Raw genomic sequence first — 24618 nt, forward strand, 5'->3', positions numbered from 1 at the left:
CCCCCGAAAAAGAGTTGATCGCTTACGGGACGTACAGTTTTTTTTGTTTTTTCTTATTCACCGAACATGACCAGGCAATTTTTTTTAGGACCCGGACAACAACTTTAAGGTTAAATTCACTCCACTGATGCACAATCATTATATATATACCACATGAATATCTTCCAACAAATATGATAATGTGCCTATAGATAAGGAACCTCAACTGTGTAGAAAATTTTTATCAACTAGGCTTTTCAATACAACTGTATGCAGTAGCCAGTAAATGTCAACTAGTATAGCATTATGTAGTTTTTGTGTAGAAATGAGGGAAGTATGCAAAGAGGAACTATTTCAAGGTGTTCTCCCATAGTAAAAAGGCTGGAAATCACTACTATAGCTTGATGATGTGATGTGATGGTGTCAACCTAAGTGAGTGCAAAACAACTGCAACATGTTAGTTTTAGAAGTTTGTAGTTTCTTACAATATTCCTTGTTTGTTGCAGGTTGGGTAATTTAATGCCACAGCATCTCAAAGTAAAACATACAAGTAAACAGAGATAACATGTCATATGTGTCAAGCATTTCTAGACCTTTTTCTTTGAAGGATTGCATGACAATTTGTATTCATTTGCATTGACTTAGAGAAAAACTCTACTAAATACACCACACCCAGGTCATACTACAAAACAGGCATGGCCAACGTGCGGCTCTCCAGCTGTTGTAAAACTACAACTTCCACCATGCTCTGCTGTAGGCTGATAGCTGTAGGCTGTCCGGGCATGATGGGAGTTGTAGTTTTGCAACAGCTGGAGAGCCTCAGGTTGGCCATCCCTGCTACAAAACAACAATGGAAATAAACTGCAGTATATGAATAAGAATTTCATGAAATATTATGTATTCCTATTAAACATATACCCACATATACAGTAGCACAGTACAAAAATAAGCTGTGTGAAAGTGTGTTAAGCAAACTAACCTTAGAGGAGTTGTCTTAGTGAAGTTTTTTTTTTTTTTTTTGGGGGGGGGGGGCCGAGGCAAACTACAGAGAGGCCGTTAAAAATAAATAAATAAATAAACTTAAACTCACCTTCATAAGCCCCTTGTGATGCAGGGGTGCCACACCATCTTCTCCTCATCAGTGTAGACCACTCAGATCAGTACTTTATTGCAGTGATCACATGTGGTATATGGCCATGTCACTGCTGCAGCCAAAATATTATGTCATAGCTGCAACCTAACAGAGAGGATGGAGTGGTGGTGCTGGATCGTAGAGGGTTTATTTTTTAATAGCCACCCTGAAGCTTGCATCCAAAAATTGCTCTGAAAACCCCTTTAATGCTTTAAGGTTACTGATGTGGTCTGTGCAGTTTGATAAAAGATAATGACCACATTTTATCTAAAATGTCTTTAATGATGGTATGGAATAATGATAGCCACAAATAGCTTAAAACTCCATGAAGTAATTAAGTTGCTCTATTCAATCATTACCACTTGTCTAGAGTCATTTTCCTAGAGTCCTGGTTGGTATAATAACAGACATATTTAATGAGTCCTAAATTTTTTCTCAAAACACAGTAAACTTTCCAACTCATTGGCAATCTACTAATTACTCTTTTACAAACAACAAAAAGAAATTATGGAAACATTAGTCCACTGCCTGTATGAAGGAAACAATTTGCAAATGATTACCAACTAAGCATAGGACCTGACAAGACAAAGAGTCCAATTTTGTTAACTTATGAGAAGCAGCCAGTGTGGAACATGGAAAATATGTACTGCAATAACATGAGAGCGAAACTATTTTTATTTCTTATTTTAATGGAGACATACTTAAGTGCAGAATAGAGCGCATTGAGAAGTTTCTCCTGCACGAATTCCAAATTGAAAGGATCAGTGGCTTAGAAATTCTAAGGTAATGAGGAAAGTACATTGTTTTCTCCTAAATTTGATTTCTTTTCGGTTGTATATTAAATACAGGTCTCATTTTCATCAATAGTGACGTCAAAAGTTTTGATTGGTGGAGGTCCAGGTGCTGAGAACCCCTTCCCCCCCCCCCACACACACACACACGCCGATCACTAAACAAAGGTTTAAGCACTCAGCTCAGTGCTGAGCCCCTTCAGCTGTGACTGTCCGTCTTCGGCAGCTGAAGGCAGGCTCAAAGACTTCCATGAGCCATCTTCAGCTGCTGAGATCAGACATTTACAGCTGAAGGGGAACAGCACTTGGCTGAGTACTTCTGCCCCTTCATTTCAGTGACTAGTGGGGGTCTCATCACCTGGACCCCTACAGGTCAAAATGTCTTACTAGTCGCTGTGGCATGTCAGAATTTTTTTTAAATGACAGTTATCCTTTAACAAGCTGCATCACACACTGAACCATAACAGGATGCAAGACTTTATTATTATTATTATTATTATGATTTATTATTAAATCCATGGCACTGTACATGTGAAATGGGGTACACATACATAATACTAAACAAATGCAATAATCATGAAGAAGACAAATTGCAAACTGGTACAGAATGAGAGAGGACCCTGCCTGCGATGGCTTACAATTTACAGGGTATGGGAGAAGGACACAGTAGGTGAGGGTAAAGCTGGTCTTGGGGGTATTGTAGCAACAGGGTCACTGTAGGTTGTAGGCTTGTCTGAAGAGGTGGGTTTTCAGGTTTCTTTTGAAGGTTTTCACTGTAGGTGAGAATCTGATATGTTGGGGTACAGAGTTCAAGAGTATAGGGGATGCACAGGAGAAATCTTGGAGGTGATTGTGGGAAGCGTGGATAATAGGAGAGTAGAGAAGAAGGTCATGTGAGGATTGGAGATTACGTGTGGGGATGTGTTGGTAAAGTATCTCAGAGATGTACAAAGGGGACAGGTTGTGGATGTCCTAATATGTTATTATTTTAAACTTAATTTGCTTTGAGTTGAGGATAAATTAGAGGGGGTGCAAGGGTGCTAGATGGAAGACCACGTAGGAGGATGTTACAGTAGTCTAGGTCGGAGATCATGAGAGCATGTACAAGCATTTGCTTCTGACTGAGAAATGCACAGATGCAAGAGATTTTTTTTAATTGGAGGCGGCAGGTGGTGGAAAGGGCTTGCATGTGCAGTTTGAAGGACAGGTCAGAATCAAAGGTTACTCTAAAGCAGCTGAATTGGTTGACCTGGGAGAGTGAGCAGCCATTAATTGTGATAGGTCTGTTGGGGGAAGTTGAGTGAGATGAGGGAAAGATGATACATTCTGTTTTATCCATGTTGAGAAAACGAGAGGAGAAGGAGGATATAGGAGATAGTCATTGTGGGATTCTGAATAGTACGGTGGTGATATCTGGACCAGAGAGGTAAATTTGCGTGTCATCAGCATAAAAGTAATGGGACTCTATGTGCTGTCCCTGGCCAAAGCTGTAGATTAAGAAGAGCACGGCAACAAGGACAGAGCCTTGAGGGACAGCAAAAGAGAGGGGATGTGATGAGGAGGTGGTATGAGAGACACTAAATGTTCTGTCTGTGATGTATGATGTGATTCAGGAGAGGGCCAAGTCTGGGATGCCAAAGATGAGAGAGTTTGTAACAGAAGGGTGTGGTTGACGGTGTCAAAGGCAGAGGACAGATCAAGAAGAAGGACAGAGTAATGTTGTTTGGCTTTGGCAGTGAGCAGGTCGTTGGTGATTTTAGTAAGGGCAGTTTAAGTTGAGTGGTGGGGTCGGAAGCCAGATCTTAGCCAGTCAAAGAGGAAGCAGGAAGAGAGGTGAGAGAACAATTCAAGGTGAATATGTTCAAGTAGCTGTGAGGCATATGGGAGAAGTGATATGGGGTGATAACTAGAGAAAGAAGATAGGTCAAAGGAAGGCTTTTTGAGGATAGTTGCAATGGTAGCATGTTTAAAACCAAAGGGGAAGACACCTGTGGTTATTGATAGGTTGAAGAGTGAGTTAGGGCTGGGATATACACTGTGGTGAGATTGGGGATGAGGTGGGATGGGATCAGGTCAAGTGCACAGGTGATGAGATGTGATCTGGAGAGTAGGGTGGAAATGTTTTCCTCTGTAATGATAGAGAAGCATGTTTTGGAGGAACAGGATTTAGTAGTTGTGTAGAGGGGCTGTGGGGACTATAGACTGAAGCTTTCCCTGACGTTGTCAATCTTTTATTTAAGGTATGTGGTAAAGTCCTCAGCTGAGATGAGAGGTGATAGTGGGGACACTGGAGGAGAAGAGAGTTAAAATATTAAAAAGTTGTTTAGGGTTGTGAGACAGGGAAGGTGAGAGATGTGAATTAGGATTGTTTTGCAGCATTGAGTGAGGACTTGAAAATGAGAAGGGATTGTTTGTATGTGGTAAAGTGCTCCTTAGAATGGGATTTTTTCAATCGCCGCTCAGCAGCCCTGCAAGCTTGTCTCAGTTCTTTGGTCAGGCAAGTGTGCCAGGGTTGCCTATTGATTTTTCGGATTTTGTTATGTGTGAGTCGAGAGCTGTAGTTATTGTGGTGTTATACAGAGGTGCGGCAGCATCTGCATCCTGGAGGGGACATATGGTAGAGAGTGGCAGAAGAGAGTCAGAAAGCAAGTGAAAGGCTATGATCAATGAAAGATACCATGTACAACTAACTTTAAAATGTCTTAGTTTGTACAGTATGAATGGTACCAGTGGCCAGCTCAAACTTGATGAAGTGTTAAACTTCACTGTATGTACCGTAAGCTGCAGTTTTCGCGAAACTTGAAACTGCATTTAGGAGTAATTGCTTAGAAAAAAAAAGACCATTTATACATATATACATACTAACGTTCTTCCAAGTAGTATGGATTATTTAAGTTGTACTGTTCTTTAAAGAGTCATCAACATATAATTGTTTTCAGCCTTGGATCCCCCACTGGTCTCTAGAAGGTAGCAGTACTTTCTGGAACACTTCTCTGCAGTGCATGAAACATAAAAGTCTTGAGTACCGCAGTGACTTCTCTGCAGTACCTGACATAGCGAAGTCTATATGCAAATGGTTTAGTTCAGTACTGTAGTTTAGCCCATTGAAATAAAGGGTAGAGCAGGACCAAGATGGAGTACCAGTTCCAGCCACATGTATATGGACGTCTGTATACAATCCTGGAAACCTCCTTTAATTGAAATTGTTTCAGTATTTAGAAATATAATTAATTTCTGCTGAAATCCATAGAAAAATGGGAAATATATAAGCTAAAGTTACTGACCTAGTTATATATTTATAGGAACAGATATAAAATTTAGGGGGCATACACAGGACCGTATCAGTTTTGTGGTCCGCAAAACACAGATGCCAGCCTTGTGCATTCCGCATTTTCTCCTTTCGCTTGTATTCATTGTCAGCATAGGAAAGATGTGCACATGCATGAGGATGTTTTTCAGTAAACAGACAATTTGCCTGCAGTGAACTAACTTGCATGTTTATATGCTGATATTACTTGTAATATTTAGCATACCTTTTTCTGCATTGAGTCATAACCAAATCTGTTTTTAAATTGCTAGAATTATATGCTGTCTGTTCTTGCATTTTCTTTGTACTGAAGCTATTCTCATTACTTTGTACTTGTACTTTGTACTAAGCGAGCTCGAGCATTCATTGTACACATAAGAGAGTCTTAGATGGATGGGGCTACAAATGTAAATGACTGTAATCTCCTTTTCAGTCAGAAGTTGAGCTTCAAAGAGAGAGTACGCATGGCAAGCCCAAGAGGTCAAAGTATAAAAGGCAGACAAACATCGGTTGGAGATCGACGTTCCCCTAGCACTGATGTGACCTCAGAAGCAAGTCCTACAAAAGTCCAAAAGAGCTGGAGCTTCAATGACAGAACACGATTTAGGCCTTCCCTTAGACTGAAGAGTTCACAACCCAAACCAGTGACTGACAGTAAGAGTATTTGCTTTTCTAAAACTATGATTGCAGTGTGAATTTTATACAATACAAAAATATCATATAAATGGCAGAAGCAGTTAATTTCTTGTGAAAAAATACTTCTAGGCAAAAGGTTTGCAACAACATGTGACCATGCACAAAGACTGTCAAATGAGACCTGTCACTTAATGTTCTTTCATGATGTCCATTTGCCTGCATAACAATTCGCAACATAAATTGTGTAGTGCAATGGTCTGAATATGTGTTAAGAAAATCTCATGACAGAAAGGCTTATAGTATGTTACTATATAACTGTATGAAACTTTATAGGTAGCATGCGTCCGGGTAAATGTCATCCAGAATCAAAGTGAATAAGGAAGAATGTGACCAATTAGTGGCTGACAATAAGGAAAACAATTTGAATTGTGGGCCATTAATTATTTCATGTCATTCATCAGCTTTAAAACGTAAATCATGACTTTAATAATTATACTTCATAACTGAATATGGCAGAGAAGAGTGAATGCATTTGTAAACAAATCTTGGTTCACACGATCTTCACGACTTCAGTTGTTAATGGAGCGATGACAATATATTGCATCTAGTGTGCTTCAAACCTAATAGATCCTACTGAGTTAAGTCTCATTCACATGTCAGTGTTCCATGTACGTGTGCCATACGTGTTCTCCATCGACAGCACATCTGTGTTTTAGCACAGCCTGTGGGTCCGTGGTTTTAGCATGGATGCATGCTATATTTTGTCTGTGTTCACGGACCCATCAAGCCCATTATAGTCTATGGGTCCGTAAAAACACAAATGCAACACGAACACCATCTGTGTTTCACGGATCATTAGGAGGAGATGCTTTGAAAATAATTTTTCAGCTGCACAGTGTTTATGAAACACAGATGACACATGGACAGCAAAAAACGGACACACAGACCACACACGGATCCTTCACGGAGGAATCACTGGCCACTTTTTCACAGATTTGAGCACTGATATATGAATGAGCCTTTATGCTGGGTCCTTCAGGTGGTCTCATTACTGAAAATAGTACAGCAGACTGCTTTCTGACCATCAAAAACAAAGGAAACTTGACTAAGAGGACCCTGGCGAGAGTGTGAAAAGAGCCTTATAGCTTCACCTTTACTAGCTGATGTGTATACTGTATGTGTCCTGCTTCTTCAGCTGCCAAATGTTCTTGTAAGTTAAAGATCATTTGCCACTTCATCAAATGTCCAGAAGTCTTCTGTTAGGCCGACAAGGAATAACAGCCAAAGTTACTATTTATAAGACGATCTAGAGCTAGGGTAAAGGATTTGTAAACTCAAGGAGAGTGCCGCCTCAGGCAGAATGGAGGTCATGGGATCGCTTTTCTTAGGATAAGCTTCATATTTTGGTCCACAAAATGTGGACCGTGGGCATTCCATATTTTTCTCACTCAATATGGACAAAATGGGACATGTTCTGTAATCTATAGAACAGCCACATACAGATCCACCAATAAACTGGATGTGTGCATGGGCCCATAGAAATGAAAGGGTCTGTGTGCTATCTGCAAAAAATGCTGATAGCACATGGAATTAAAAATGGTTGTGTGCATTAAGTCTAAGTGTGAGCTCCATAAGTTGTTGCTTCACCTATCAGATACTTTCCCTCACTGGTGAGTGATGGCTGGCTGTTGTAGTGCTTCTCTCATTGAAGGAGTTGACTCACTTCAGAAAATGACATTTATCATGTAGGGAACGTTAATACAAGACACTTACTAATGTATTGTGATTGTCCATATTGCCTCCTTTACTGGCTTAATTCATTTTTCCATCACATTATACACTGCTTGTTTCCAGGGGTTACGACCTCCCTGCAATCCACCAGAAGTGGTCAGGCTTGGGAGCACGCATAGGACCATGGGAGCACGCATAGGCCACCTCGTATCTGCGCTGGATCGTTGGCCGTAGCAGTGTATAATGCAACTGATAAAGGCCATGTGCTCAAGTGAGACAACCCCTTGACTATGAGTGTGCAGTTTGCTCCAATAGCTAATATTTTGTGTCATGTTTTGGCTAATAGGAGAATAGACCTCTCCCTAAGAATGCCCTATTAAGGTGACAGACCTGCTGTAAAAGATACAGGCTTCTGTCATTAGAGCAAAGGTATGGATTATTTTAGTTTGAGGTTATATTTAGATCTTGAACTTCTCCTTCTTTCTGGGCATACTCCCTTGCATCTTTTGATCTTCCTGACTGTTGTCTCACAGCTCATACTTTCTTTTAATGACTATACAAGATACATATGTTTCTGCAAAAAAAAAAGAAAAAACCTCACAGTTCTTCTAAGTGAATAGATTTGTTCTGTAAGCCATATTTAAAGTTTTTTCTAATCAAGATATAATCTTGGCCTCTTTTTTCTAGCAGTCAGAGCGTGATTTAGCAAAAAAGGAATGAGGAATAACATGTAATGGGTAGTATTTCGTACTGATTGACGAAAAGCTTGGAGAAAAATCAACCTTTTTTTTATACTTCAATAACTTTTGGTAGAGGTCACACCACAAATTCAGGACTAGGTATACAGTACAGTGGATATAAAAAGTCTACACACCCCTGTTAAAATGTCAGGTTACTGTGATGTAAAAAAATGAGACAAAGATAAATCATTTCAGAACTTTTTCCACCTTTAATGTGACCTATAAACTGTACCACATTATTTTTATTTTTTTTGTTTTCTTCCCTCCATCTAAAAGATTTCAGTTTGTTTTTCAATTGAGTTGTACAGTTTATAGGTCACATTAAAGGTGGAAAAAGTTCTGAACTGATTTATCTTTGTCTCATTTTTTTTACAGCACAGAAACCTGACATTTTAACAGGGGTGTGTAGACTTTTTTATATCTACTGTATATAAGTGTCTGGCAGCAGCATAGTCTATAATGCTCTTGTTAGATAGACCCCTTATCTAAGGCTTTTGTGGGACATCATTCCTCTTTATTGTGTACTGATAGGCTACCTGTGCTTTGTAACTGTTGGCCATGCTAGTGGCCATGATAGCTTTGTTTTGCCTTGCCTAGCAACAATGGTCATTTAAAGGGCTTCTGTCATCAGTTTCATAGCATTAGAACAGGCAGACCTTAGACTGGCACACAGTCAGCAGAATTGATCTGTCTTGGTCCCATCCCTATATGTCGCTGCATTTCGTTGAAAAATGAAGTTTTATCCATTGGGATACCAACTCTGTACATGTACGATACTGGGAGGGTCTTTACATTTCGTGACTAATCACAGTCCTGGGGTTAATGGTGCCAATCACAGGCAAGCATGACCAAGGCATCTAAATGGCAAACAACCCGGAAGGGAGTGCAGGTTAGGACCAGCTTCCCCGTGTGGTGATTTGGAAAGCTGTTCCTTCGTTCTAATGCGCTGAGTCTCTCTGAAGAGACCCAGCGTATCAGAGCTGCAGTTCTTATGGAGGCCTCCTACCTGTAAGCTTCCATAGGATAACCCCAAATAGAGCTTAGACTGTAGTTCCATGGAAATACAGTCTAAGCAAAAATCTGAATACTGCATATTGTAGCCACCAAGAGAGGCTAAAAAAGTTTTCCAAGTTTTAAAAAATATTTAAGAGCATAAAAAATCTAAAAATTTTAATCACCCCCCCTTTCCCTAGAATAAAAAAATAATACATAAACAATAACATTGCTGCGTCCAAAAACATCAGTACTATTAAAATAGAAAAATATTTATCCCATACAGTGAATGGCTTAACGGAAAAAAAATATCTAAATGTTTGTCATATTTTCATTGTTTCACTTTTCGCTTTCATTGTTTCACCCAAATAAAACTGAACAAAATGGGATCAAAAAGTCACACACTCCAAAATGGTATCAATAAAAACAGATTGTCCTGCAAGAAATGAGCCCCCACACAGCTCGGTAGTCAGAACATGGCGATATATATTTTTTCTGTATTAAAACACAGGAAAACCTATACAAATGTGGTAAATTTGCAATCATACTGACCAAGAGAATGAAGGGCACAGGTCAATTTTACCGCATAGGGAAAGCTGTAGGGACAAAACCAGTAAAATTGTGGCGGAATTGAGTCTTTTTTTCCCCACTTCCTACTACATTGTATGCCATATTAAATGGTGGCATTAGAAAGTACAACTTGTGCCACAAAAAACAAGCCCCCATACAGCTATGTGAATGGAAAAAATAAAGTTAGGGCTCCGTGAAGACAGCAAAGAAAACTAACAACGTAAAAACTTCCTGTACTCAAGAGGTTAATATATGCAAATGAGCCTCTAAGAGCATCGGCTAGGGCAGTGATGGCTAACCTCCAGCACTCCAGCTGTGGTGAAACTATGACTTCCAGCATGCTCCATTCATTTCTATGGAATTCCAAAAACAGCCAAGCAAGAGTGCATGTTGGGAGTCGTAGTTTTACCACATCTGGAGTGCTGGAGGTTAGACATCACGGGGCTAGAGGCTTCGTCCTCCCTGATGCTGCAGCACCCTCTGCACTTTGATCGACAGGGTGGGCATTGTGAATATCATCGCCCTTGGCCCTGACATCTCATAAAGTCTTGCATCTGCTACATGTGGTTCAGTAACTGGCGCAGATGTAGTACAGAAGAGAATAAATTTAATTAAATTAAAAGAAAAATAATAACGTTCCCTTTCTCTCTGTTGTATCTCTATTATTATTGGTGATCACTGTGTTTTAAAATTTTACAATAATATTCTCCTTAAAGTAGATCTGTTATAATGCTATCATACTATACTGCATAGAAACAGCATACTCGTTGAAGGCCACCTGTATACATGCAGATATATGGCAGGCATTCATTCACTGGTAAGCATTACTATTAAGCGTACCTAACCTTTCAACAAACTTAGTGTTATTCCTCATGTACACACAGTGTAGTAATGATTAATACAATTTCTGGCCATTGTATGACTTGTGTGGCATTTTTAGCAGTTTCCCCCTGTGCATGATGAATGTGTAGTTTGCAGTTCTTCTAGCTGCCATCAACTGCAAACAGAAAGTAGAGGTGAATCTGCTTCTCAACTTTCTCCTATTCACTCAGAAGCAACCCCAGGATCATGGAGGACAATATAAAGAAGTACTGACCTGTACTGATATTAATAAAGCACTTGGGCTGGGACATAAACTGTCTATTTAGTTGGAGCAGTCACCCTGGCTATTGATTTATGCAAGGTTGTGTGAAAAGTTGTTGAGCATTAAAAGGATCTCGTCCAGCCAAGTATCCGACTCTGCACGGATGATGGGTGGAAACGCCAAAACAGTGCTGTCAACAGATCGTTGGCTGGTATTAGTTAATTTTCATATTTCCCCATGATGATTCATTTGGAAAATAAATCTCCCCATTACCATTTGGTGAGTGTCCCGGCACAGAATTGTTATTACATGGGGAATGCAAGTAGTTACTTAGACATGACAGGTCCAGTTTAAGCAGCAGATATGGGCAGTAGAGTGCTTCTTTATGAATATGTAAATCCCTTGATCTTCATCTCCCTTACGGTTGTCTTAAAGAACTCATCACTGGTATAGCAGCCCATCAATCATTATAAATCATGGGAAAATTACAACGGCAGTGGACCCACCTCCCTACAGGGCCTCAGTGAAGCTGCACAAGTTGCATATATGGTATCTCTGCCCCCGTTTTCATTACAGGAAAAGAATTTCATGTGAGTTTTCATATACTCAAATCCCAGTATAAATCGCTGTTCTAATAAATGTAGGAATGGTATGCATACAGTTATGATATGGTTAATTTAAATTCTAGTTTATAATCTTCTTCAATTACTAAACTGCTGTTCCCATTCAGTGTGTGTTTATTTTTCTTTTCAAGCTTGTTGCTCTGAGCCATTTCTCATCTGTACTGCCAGATGCTTTCTACTGTAATGCTTTATGTTTAGATCAGCCACTGAAGTATACAGTAGTTAAAACGTAGAAGATTTTGAATAATTAGCATTTTGATTTGTTTCACGGCTGTCATATCTATTTTGTGGATTTTCTTTTTTCATAGAACTTGATAGCACAGCTGACGGCAAGAATGATCTCAAGGTGCCATTTTTTATGAGACTCTTCATTTATACTGTATACATATAATATTACATTTGGATATATTGCCAAGTCGAGGAAATCTGGAAGGAAAAAACAGCTATTTTCAACTAGTAAACAGATGGTATCCTAAATACTCTTAAAACGACACCACTACACACAAGATTAGATTGGTGTGATAGTCCCACTGCCTGCAAAGACTGTTGTCAAGAAACACTCAAAAACATTACTGAATAAGGCAGTGCTGGTAAAACGCAGATGCCAAAGGCATACATAAATCATCTATGCCACATAAAATATAGTTCCAGTAATATTTTAAACTCTTATATAACTAATTAACTACATAGATACTCGCTAAATAAACTCATTCATAGACAAAAAAAGCTCCTTTTATGGAAAAATTATATATATATATATATATATATATATATACATACATACTCTATTTCAGCTGGCTTGCAGTTTCCAGACTGATTTAGCAGTTCTGTTTAAATGTTAATTGGAGAAGAGATATTGATACTTTACTCCTTTTAAAGGCTACAGACACCTTTGGGTGAGTTTTTTAAAAAAATTATTATTGCATTTTACTCATTTTGGGCTAAAAATATATATTTTTTATTTGGTCTGTGTTAAAAATATTCAACCATTACTGAGATATAAGGGTTAAAAATCAGTCTGCAAGCTGTCACAGTTTTCTTTAAATCTTATCATCTGACAGCTTATCTGTAGCTGTTATCTCTGTTCTCATAAACACTCATTTATATAAGAATATTGCTGAAAAAAAGTGTTTATGAGGTCAGGAGATCAGAGATAAGAGTTAAACATGAGCAGTCAGGATTTTAAAAAAAACAGACACCGACAGCTTGCAAAGTGACTGATTTGTAAACCCTTGTACATACATATCTCAGAAATGGCTACACATTTTTATTAAGGACCAAATGAAATTATTTTTGCCCCAAAATGAGTAAAATGTAATCATTAAAAAGAATGTCCCCAAAGTATACATAGCCTTTAAGTGTCAACCACATGCAGCAATGGTCACTCTCAATCTTTATATTTCCTTATTATGGAGATCTTATTTTATGGCAGTAGTACTGTAAAGGGGTTTTCAGGGAGTGAAATATTGTTGACCTTTTCTCAAGATAGGTCATCAATATCTGATCGTGGAGGTTTGACTCCCAGCACCTCCGTTGATCAGCTGTTTGAAGGGGTGCAGTTGAGACAACCATTGAGGACACTTCATAAGATACCAAGTACAGTGCCATACTAGCTCTGCTTGGTAATGCAGCTCAATCACATTCACTTCAATGGGACAGAGCTGCACAAAGATCTTGCGACAAATCAACGTGATATGACAGGACTATGACCAGCTGATTGGTGTGGAAGTTTAATCTGTATGCCTTCATAAAGAGTCCATGTGTAAAGCTATAGGGATGCACCTAAGTTGGTTGTAGAACCCTATTGAAAAATGGATTTGATGTATACATAATTTAGGCTACCTTCACACTAGCGTTGTTTAAATCCGGCGTTCAATTCCGACACCGGAATTGCCCGCCGGATCCGGAAAAACGGATTACATTTGAATCCTGATCAGGATTTTGATCACAATGAAAAATTGCATTGGAAAAAACGGATCCGCCATTTATGGACTTTAACTTTTTTTTAAAATTTTTCGGGTTTAACATGCAAAAGCCGGATCCGGTTTGACTGAACACACGGCGCAGTAAAAATACAACACGCTACAGTTTTCTGAAAAGCCTGATCAGTAAAAAAGACTGAACTGAAGACATCCTGATGCATCCTGAACGGATTGCTCTCCATTCAGAATGCATTAGGATAAAACTCATCAGTTCTTTTCCGGATTTGAGCCCCTAGGACGGAAAAACGCTAGTGTGAAAGTACCCTAATTGTGTGAGATTATATGCTGTGAGGGTAGGGGGTGGAGAGGTACCAGTCTGGTTTGGTCCTAGGTGTGGCTGACATAAACAGAAAGGAAGGGGAAGAGGTAGCTAATGTGATGGTGTGACGTAGGGATGAGCGAATCGATTTCAGATGAAACATCCGAAGTCGATTCGCATAACACTTCGTTTCAATACTGTACGGAGCGAGCGCTCCATACAGTATTCATATGTATTGGCTCCGATGAGCCGAAGTTACTACTTTGCGACATTGTATTGGCTCAGATGAGCCGAAGTTATTACTTCGCAAAGTCTCGCGACACTTCGCATAATAACTTTAGAAATTGATTTATACTGTAAAAAAACATTTCCCGAACTCGGGTTCGGTTCCAAGTGGTACCTTGGAACTGAGCCCGAGTTCGGGAAATGGTGTTTTACAGTAGAAATCTATTTCTGAAGTTATTATGCGAAGTGTCTTTGCGAAGTAATAACTTCGGCTCATCTGAGCCAATACATTCGAATACTGTACGGAGCGCTCGCTCCGTACAGTATTGAAACGAAGTGTTATGCGAATCGACTTCAGATGTTTCATCCGAAGTCGATTCGCTCATCCCTAGTGTGACCCAACTGGGATTGGTCTGTGTGGTGCCCAAGATAGATCTCCTGTTTTCCTGTCAGAATGTGGAAGCAATTGGCATGTGACCCAGTAGAGAGATACCAGAGCTCTGCTGGATGATGGAGCCATTGCAAGTTAGCATAGCAGAGTGGACACTGAGTTGTACTGGTATCCTGAGGCTCACCTCCAATGTTCTGGAAACTGTTCTAAGTAACTGCACCTCTCCATTGTTAGTTGATTGCTTCGCAGTAAGCAAGAACTGTGTTACAACCTTAGCCTTAGGCCTCATGCACACGAGCCGCAGTTTTTGCAGCTTTGATGCAGACTCATTCACTTCAATGGGGCTGAAAAAGATGCTGACAGCACTCTGTGTTGCTCCGTTCTGTGGTCCGCAAAAAAAATATAACCTGTCCTATTCTTGTCCGTTTTGCGGACAAGAATAGGCAGTTATATCAATGGCTGTCCGTGCCTTTCTGCATATTGCGGAACGCACACGGACGCCATTCGTGTTTTGTGGATCCACAATTTGCAGACCGCAAAACACACAATGGTCATGTGCATGCGGTCTTATGGAGCCCTCCAATCACCACTGAATCCATGGATAATACAGCAATCCATGGACTGCTGCATGCATGGGACTCAACTGATATTTTTCAAGCAATTTTGGATATGGATGTGACTTATAAACTGGTCAGCTATTAACATCAAGGATGTATGTAATACATTGGGGGGGGGGATTTTAATTGTTACGTCTTTTGTTATGCTGATGAAAATTATTAAGACATTGATTTACCAATACATGGACTGGTTTTCTGGCACATGTATTGATAAATGTGTCTGGGAACAGAGGTCCAGCTCATGGCTAACCCACTTTTTAGAAAAGTGGCAAGCTTGACGGAAAAGGCAAAAAGGTTACACATTTTTGTACAGAGTAGGACTTGTGGCAAAATGTTGTAAATCCCCCATTCCCCCATGAACTTAAGTGATTTCTGTGAATGAAGTATAAGGGCTCATGTACACGAACGTATTTTCTTTCCGTGTCCGTTTCGGGGTTTTTTGCGGATCGTATACAGAACAATTAATTTCAATGGGTCCGCAAAAAAAACTGACGTTATTCTGTGTGCATTCAGTTTCCGTATGTCCTTATTTCCGTTCCGCAAAAAAATAGAACATGTCCTACTATTGTCCGCATTACGGACAAAGATAGGACTGTTCTATTAGGGACCAGCTGTTCCGTTCCGCAAAATACAGAATGCACAGATCATCCATAAATACAGAATGGACGTCATCCATATTTTTTGTGGATCCTTTTTTGCGGACCGCAAAATACATACGGTCGTGTGCATGAGCCCTTAGTAGGATAAAGTATTAGTAGGACTAAGTTACTCTGTGTGCATTCCGTTTCTGTATGTCCGTTCCGCAAAAAAAATAGAACATGTCCCATTATTGTCCGCATCACGCAGAAGGATAGTACTGTTCTATTAGAGGCCAGCTGTTCAGTTCCGCAAAATACGGAATGCACGCGGATGTCATCCGTATTTTTTGCGGGTGTGTTTTTTGCGGACCGCAAAATACATACTGTTGTGTGCGTGAGCCCTTAGTAGGACTAGAGATTAGATCCCTGATATCATGTTAATGCCAGAATCATAGGGATGGAGCTCAAATCTTGGTATCATATTAAAGCCCCAAATTTTTCAAATTATATTAGGCTCAATTTTTGGAGTGCAGCAATTGTTTGAAGTCAGTGAGCAGCAGTGGCGTGCCTTTCTCTGCCCCCCACCCCCCAATACTTTAAAAAAATTGTACCCCCTCACAGTAGTATTGCCTTCATTGTGCAACCTTCACAGTAGTTTTGTACAGATGTGTGCCGCCTTCACAGTAATAATCCCCATTGTGCCCCCTTCACAGTAATAATCCCCATTGTGTTCCCTTCATAGTAATAATGCCCATTTTTCCCCCTTTATAGTAATAATGCCCACTGTGCCCCTTCATAGTAATAATGCCCATTGTGCCCCCTTCATAATAATAATGCCCATTGTGCCCTCTCTATAGTAATAATGCCCATTGTGCCCCCTTCATAGTAATAATGCCCATTGTGCCCCCTTAGTAGTAGTAATGCCCACTGTGCTAGTAATGCCCTCTGTGCCCCCTCCATAGTAGAAATCCCTACTGTGCCCCCTTCACAGTAATAATGCCCTCTGGCTCTGTGCCCCCTCCATAGTAGAAATGCCCATTGTGCCCCTTCACAGTAATAATGCCCTCTGGCTCTGTGCTCCCTCCATAGTAGAAATGCCCATTGTGACCCCTTCACATTAGTAATGCCCTCTGTGCCCCCTCCATAGTAGTAATGCCCTCTTTGCCCCCAGCTGTTTGAAGAGAGGGCAGCGCTCATATGAGAGCTGATTTCTCTGTTCTGTTCACCTGCTTGCCATAGCATTTGCAGTGATGAGCAGGTAAACACAGCAGAGAGAGAAGGCAGCACTCATATAAAAAAAAAAAAAGATGACATCCCCTTTAAAGACATACTTGGAAAACATTACATACACCGCTACAGAACATACAGGGTCATACAGCGCCAGATACCTCTTACATCCAGTGACTTCTCTTCTCTGATGTAGATATTCTCTTTAATCTTCTTCTCCTATTAGACCAGACCATCATGGTGACTTCTTTCAGCCGCGCCTCGTCTCTGCAGAGTTTAACAAACAGACGTCTTATTTTCCTACTTTTCCATCCTCCTCCCACCTTCTCAACACCCCATCCTGCCACCCCCAAAACTGTGCCCATTGTGCTCCCCAATACTTTCCTGTAGAAACAGTCCCCCTGAAAATACTGGTACCACACAATACAAAAACAACCCTTTATTTTGTGCACTAGTACAAAAAAGTCCCCCCTTCCTTTCAGATCAGACCCCATATAAAACCCTAAGTGAGATCCCCCCATCTCAGACCAAACCCCCTTTAGACCTCAATGTCAGACCCCATATAAGACCCCATATATGACCTCAGTTAAACCTCAGATCAGACCCCCATTAGACCTCCATGTAAGACCCCTACCCAATATCAGACATCATATAAGACCCCCATTAGACCTCCAGACCTCCATTAGACCTCCAGACTCCATTAGACCTCCAGACCCCCATATCTGACCCTCAGACTTTCTGATCCCCTTAATCAGACCTCCAGACCCCCCATTAGACCACTCCAGACCCTCCAGCCAGACCTCCAGACCCCCCCAGTCAGACCTTCAGACCCCCCATAGACTATGCCAGACCCATATTAGACCTCCATATCAGATCTCAGATCAGACTGTAAATAATACTTACCTCTCCGGCCGCCACTCTCCCTGTCCTGGCTGTCTTCTCTTCTCAGGGCCGGCACTGCAGTCACCTGACCTCCTGCAGCGTCAGGTCAGAGTGCTCTCTGTACGTCCTGATGCTGTAGGCAGCCAGGACACAGCAGTGCGGGCCCTGAGAAGAGCAAGCAGGAGGAGGGGTAAGTACTGTACAATGCTCACAGCGCTTCTCTCCCCCTCCTCCTGCAGACTAGTGAGCGCATCCATTATGGAAGTGCTCACTACTCTGTATTGATGGAAGCGCTCATTGCTGCTGGCACCGCCCTGAGAGCCGGCACCCCCACCCTAGGCACGCCACTGGTGAGCAGCATGAAAAGTTTCACTTTTTTATTTTTATGTGTTCATTAACAGTGGGACAATTTTTCTAACAGTCAAAGTCTTATAACTCATTTAAAGTCATTTGATATATTTCAACATATATTTAACGAGGTAAACAAAGTAAAAATGTGTGGCCAAAAACTACCTAAAAGATTGTAGATTATATCACTGAACCCTGAACTGCTTTGGTTCTCTCATTCCATCTAGTAGTCTCTTCACAGAGGTATCTTATTTTCACTACATATCACAAGCTTCTTGCTGCCTCTGACTGCCAACCAGCAATATTCTTTTATTAATGCATTCTTGGATCAGAGACATTTTCTTCCAGACTACTCTTTCTATGGTTTCCTCACCATCTCTACTGAGACTTTTTGTCTTACCACACACAAGCTATTTCATGAGTGCTAGAAGCACTACGAGACCAGGGCAGGTAGTTATTTTGAAAAGCATTGCAATTAAAATACTTAAAGAGAACCTTTCACCGCTCCTGAGATGACTATTTTAATAGCTTCATGCATTACCCATGTAATGACAATTCTGGAACATCTATTCTTTTGGCTCTATGATGTGCCATTCCTGTGTTATTTCTCCTAGAAGTTATGAATGAATTGCTAGCAGTCTGCAGTAAGGGTACAGGGGGGAGGTAACCAGTTGGGGGTGTGTACCTGCAAAGACTCACTTTATCCAATCAGTGCAGCCATTGTCAGTCTGTGCAGGTACCCCCCCCCCCCCCCCGGACTGGTTTCCTCCCCTCTGTACCGTTACTGAAGGCTAATAGCAATTCATTCATAACTTTCGTAACTTCTAATAGAAATAATAACGGAATGGCAAAACATACAGACATAAGAATAGATGTTTCAAAATTGTTATTACATGGGGAAGGCAGGAAGCTATTAAAACAGGCATGTCAGGAATGGTGAAAGGTTCTCTTTAAGGTTAGCACAGGTTTTACATGCACATTGCATTGTCCTCTCTGGTAGAACCAACTGATGTTTCTCCTATTGCCAAAATTTTGTTACACATTTTTCTGCATTCAAAAAAAGGGTAAAAATTACACTAGGGAGCTGAATTTTTGCATTGATATAGTTAAAATAAGTGTGTGCATTACTCCAGATATTTTTTTTTATTTTGTGGCATAACCCATTTAAAAAGCACAATACACTGCGTGCAGAATTATTAGGCAAATGAGTATTTTGACCACATCATCCTCTTTATGCATGTTGTCTTACTCCAAGCTGTATAGGCTCGAAAGCCTACTACCAATTAAGCATATTAGGTGATGTGCATCTCTGTAATGAGAAGGGGTATGGTCTAATGACATCAACACACTATATTAGGTGTGCATAATTATTAGGCAACTTCCTTTCCTTTGGCAAAATGGGTCAAAAGAAGGACTTGACAGGCTCAGAAAAGTCAAAAATAGTGAGATATCTTGCAGAGGAATGCAGCACTCTTAAAATTGCAAAGCTTCTGAAGCGTGATCATCGAAGAATCAAGCGCTTCATTCAAAATAGTCAACAGGGTCGCAAGAAGCGTGTGGAAAAACCAAGGCGCAAAATAACTGCCCATGAACTGAGAAAAGTCAAGCGTGCAGCTGCCAAGATGCCACTTGCCACCAGTTTGGCCATATTTCAGAGCTGCAACATCACTGGAGTGCCCAAAAGCACAAGGTGTGCAATACTCAGAGACATGGCCAAGGTAAGAAAGGCTGAAAGACGACCACCACTGAACAAGACACACAAGCTGAAACGTCAAGACTGGGCCAAGAAATATCTCAAGACTGATTTTTCTAAGGTTTTATGGACTGATGAAATGAGAGTGAGTCTTGATGGGCCAGATGGATGGGCCCGTGGCTGGATTGGTAAAGGGCAGAGAGCTCCAGTCCGACTCAGACGCCAGCAAGGTGGAGGTGGAGTACTGGTTTGGGCTGGTATCATCAAAGATGAGCTTGTGGGGCCTTTTCGGGTTGAGGATGGAGTCAAGCTCAACTCCCAGTCCTACTGCCAGTTTCTGGAAGACACCTTCTTCAAGCAGTGGTACAGGAAGAAGTCTGCATCCTTCAAGAAAAACATGATTTTCATGCAGGACAATGCTCCATCACACGCGTCCAAGTACTCCACAGCGTGGCTGGCAAGAAAGGGTATAAAAAAAGAAAATCTAATGACATGGCCTCCTTGTTCACCTGATCTGAACCCCATTGAGAACCTGTGGTCCATCATCAAATGTGAGATTTACAAGGAGGGAAAACAGTACACCTCTCTGAACAGTGTCTGGGAGGCTGTGGTTGCTGCTGCACGCAATGTTGATGGTGAACAGATCAAAACACTGACAGAATCCATGGATGGCATGCTTTTGAGTGTCCTTGCAAAGAAAGGTGGCTATATTGGTCACTGATTTGTTTTTGTTTTGTTTTTGAATGTCAGAAATGTATATTTGTGAATGTTGAGATGTTATATTGGTTTCACTGGTAAAAATAAATAATTGAAATGGGTATATATTTGTTTTTTGTTAAGTTGCCTAATAATTATGCACAGTAATAGTCACCTGCACACACAGAAATCCCCCTAAAATAGCTAAAACTAAAAACAAACTAAAAACTACTTCCAAAAATATTCAGCTTTGATATTAATGAGTTTTTTGGGTTCATTGAGAACATGGTTGTTGTTCAATAATAAAATTAATCCTCAAAAATACAACTTGCCTAATAATTCTGCACTCCCTGTATACTACTACTGGGACAAGATAGTTGTGAATAACTGCTTCTTGTCCTCCCAACAGGTGCTGCCATGGATGCAATTTTAGTTTAGGTTTCTATGTGCTTCCACCTAGCATTCAGCTGTTATAGTTTTATTTCTACAGACAGTTTTGGCTAGATATATTTTATTTTAATGATAAAGATTATAATAAAATACCAAAAGTAATGTGATAAGATCATTATAATAAAGATTCCAGTTGTATAAGGACTGGCACACAATTCTCATAATAGATGGAATTTAAAGAGGGCATTTAAAGAAGTTATCTGGGACTACAATATTGATGCCTTATCCAATATAAGATTGGGAGTACCCAGACCGCCACAATCTAATTCTGATGACCCGTCCTAAGCATGGGCCATTTTTTTGTAGTTCCAAAATAACTTCAAAAGCACATTAAATTAAACATCTGAGAATTGTATGACAGAATGATTGGAACTAGTCAAATTGTAATATGTCTAACTAGAATATACACTGTGAAGAAAAGTAGTGACATTTTGAAGAATTAGAAAAACAAATAGCAAAGGGAAATAAGATTTTCTCATAGACTGTAGATGGCTGTAACTTCAGTATATAAGGATCTATTCAAAACAAGGACTGCATTGAGACAAAATAATAAGCAGGAATTGCTTCTAATACAGAAAGAAGAAGAAAACATGAAGTATGCCACACAGACTTTGTTTTTTGTATTTTTGTTACAAAATTCTTGGACAGCAGCTTTATTTTGGAACCATGACTTCTTAGGAGTTGTAAGCTTATTTAGGTCTATTCATGGATGCATTTGTGGATTAAAGCCAAAGCATAAAGTAAACCAATATTCCTACCCCTCCGTTTTCTGCAACACTTGGTGCCCATTATAATGATGCAGATAATATATGGGATAATGTACCCTACTGTAAATGATCCAATTAATAAGTCAGTAGGGATTTCCATGACCATATAAAAGCACCACATTGTAGGCCAAGTTCATTTATCTAGGGCACAAAACTCCTAATACACTTAATCATTTATAGTAGAGGTGATAATAATTCTTTTAACAAGCACCTGAATAGTTGCAGAACCTCTTTGTGAAGAATAAAGGAATTCATGCACCGTTGTAACACATAGGGAGTTCTTCCTCTTTTAAAGGGGTTGTTCTATGATAAATATTCCACAGTTTTCAAACCTGGATCTGAATAACTTTATAATTGCGTGTAATTTAAAATGTACTACAGCCACAGAATTATTCAATAAATGTAACTGTATAGCGCCACCTGCTGTTTGCTCTTTTCTTCATCTCTCTGTCCACCTCACCCATTCTTTACCTGCCATTACTTCTGTTAGATCCTGTAACAGTTGCAGGACAAACCATCTAAACAAAAACAAACCCCCTTGAGCTTGAAATGAAGATGGCACATCAGTTAGAGCAATGAATGAGGAGAGCTCTGGACACGTGAGGTTCTAGCTTTGTTAGAAAGAGTTTGTCATGTACTATATGATACCGTATCTTAGTTTTTTTTTACACATTAACCACCTCAGCCCCCCTAGCTTAAACCCCCTTAATGACCAGACCACTTTTTACAATTCTGCACTACACTAGTTTCACGGTTTCTTGCTCGGTCCTACAACTTACCACCCAAATGAATTTTACCTCCTTTTCTTCTCACTAATAGAGCTTTCATTTGGTGGTATTTCATTGCTGCTGACATTTTTACTTTTTTTGTTATCAATCGAAATTGACCGAAATTTTTCAATTTCTGTTGTAAAATATTTCAAACAAAACTACATTTATATATAAAATTTTCTCAAAATTTATTGTTCTACATGTCTTTGATAAAAAAAATGCAATAAGTGTATATTTATTGGTTTGCGCAAAAGTTATAGCGTTTACAAACTATGGTACAAAAATGTGAATTTCAGCATTTTGAAGCAGCTCTGACTTTCTGAGCACCTGTCATGTTTCCTGAGGTTCTACAATGCCCAGATAATAGAAACACCCCACAAATGACCCCATTTCGGAAAGTAGACACCCTAAGGTATTCGCTGATGGGCATAGTGAGTTCATGGAAGTTTTTATTTTTTGTCACAAGTTAGCGGAAAATGATATTTTTTTTTTTTTTTCTTACAAAGTCTCATATTCCACTAACTTGTGACAAAAAATAAAATTTTACATGAACTCACCATACCCCTCACGGAATACCTTGGCGTGTCTTCTTTCCAAAATGGGGTCACTTGTGGGGTATTTATACTGCCCTGTCATTTTAGGGGACCTAAAGCGTGAGAAGTAGTTTGGAATCCAAATAATTTTTTTTTAGACATTTAGATTCCAGACTTCTTCTCACGCTTTAGGACCCCTAAAATGTCAGGGCAGTATAAATACCCCACATGTGACCCCATTTTGGAAAGAAGACACCGAAAGGTATTTCGTGAGGGGCATGGCGAGTTCATGTGAAATTTTATTTTTTTGTCACAAGTTAGTGGAATATGAGACTTTGTAAGAGAAAAAAGAAAATAAATCATTTTCTGCTAACGTGTGCCAAGAAAAAAATATTCTAGGAACTCGCCATGCCCCTCATGGAATACCTTGGGGTGTCTTCTTTCCAAAATGGGGTCACTTGTGGGGTATTTATACTGCCCTGGCATTTTAGGGACCCTAAAGCGTGAGAAGTAGTTTGGAATCCAAATGCGTAAAAAATGCCCTGTGAAATCGTAAAGATTCTCATTGGAATTTGGGCCCCTTTGCGCACCTAGGCTGCAAAAAAGTGTCACACATGTGGTATCGCCGTACTCAGGAGAAGTAGGGCAATGTGTTTTGGGGTGTATTTTTACATATACCCATGCTGGGTGAGATAAATATCCCTGGACACCGCGGATCCGCAAAACACGGACACTGGCAATGTGCTTTCCGCATTTTGCGGATCCGCACATTGCCAGAACTATATAGAAAATGCCTTTTCTTGTCCGCAATTGCGGACAAGAATAGGACATGTTCTATAGGCTCTACAAAAAACGCAGTGTTCGCCCGATCAGGCCTGATCTTGTGCGCACACTTGCGTTCAGTCCGCCCCACCGCAGTGACAGAATTTATTTTTTCTGATCACTGCAAAAACACCGTAAAAAGATCACTTTTGAGGGGCATGGCGAGTTCATAGCTGTCAGTCACTGACTGAAGACAAGGAGACGGTCCTATCAGTGACTGACAGCCTTCCCTCTATGACTGTGTATACAGAGATAGCTGTCAGTCACTGACTGAAGACAAGGAGTCGGTCCTATCAGTGATTGGAAGCCTTCCCTCTATGACTGTGTATACAGAGATAGCTGTCAGTCACTGACTGAAGACAAGGAGTCGGTCCTATCAGTGACTGACAGCCTTCCCTCTATGACTGTGTATACAGAGATAGCTGTCAGTCACTGACTGAAGACAAGGAGTCGGTCCTATCAGTGATTGACAGGCTTCCCTCTATGACTGTGTATACAGAGATAGATGTCAGTCACTGACTGAAGACAAGGAGTCGGTCCTATCAGTGACTGACAGCCTTCCCTCTATGACTGTGTATACAGAGATAGCTGTCAGTCACTGACTGAAGACAAGGAGACGGTCCTATCAGTGACTGACAGCCTTCTCTCTATGACTGTGTATACAGAGATAGCTGTCAGTCACTGACTGAAGACAAGGAGTCGGTCCTATCAGTGACTGACAGCCTTCCCTCTATGACTGTGTATACAGAGATAGCTGTCAGTCACTGACTGAAGACAAGGAGTCGGTCCTAT

General features: G+C 40.3%; 1 protein-coding gene across 2 annotated transcripts in view; it reads left to right on the forward strand.

The window, feature by feature from the left end:
* Positions 1-24618, forward strand: part of KCNQ5 (potassium voltage-gated channel subfamily Q member 5) — a 699309-nt gene that overhangs the window by 636119 nt on the left and 38572 nt on the right. For both annotated transcript variants that reach the window (XM_040428645.1, XM_040428646.1), the window contains one exon: positions 5643-5863. In XM_040428645.1, the coding sequence (XP_040284579.1) occupies positions 5643-5863 (221 nt within the window). The remainder of the gene's footprint in view (positions 1-5642; positions 5864-24618) is intronic.

Source organism: Bufo bufo, chromosome 4 (assembly GCF_905171765.1).
Source record: "Bufo bufo chromosome 4, aBufBuf1.1, whole genome shotgun sequence".
Lineage (NCBI taxonomy): Eukaryota > Metazoa > Chordata > Amphibia > Anura > Bufonidae > Bufo > Bufo bufo.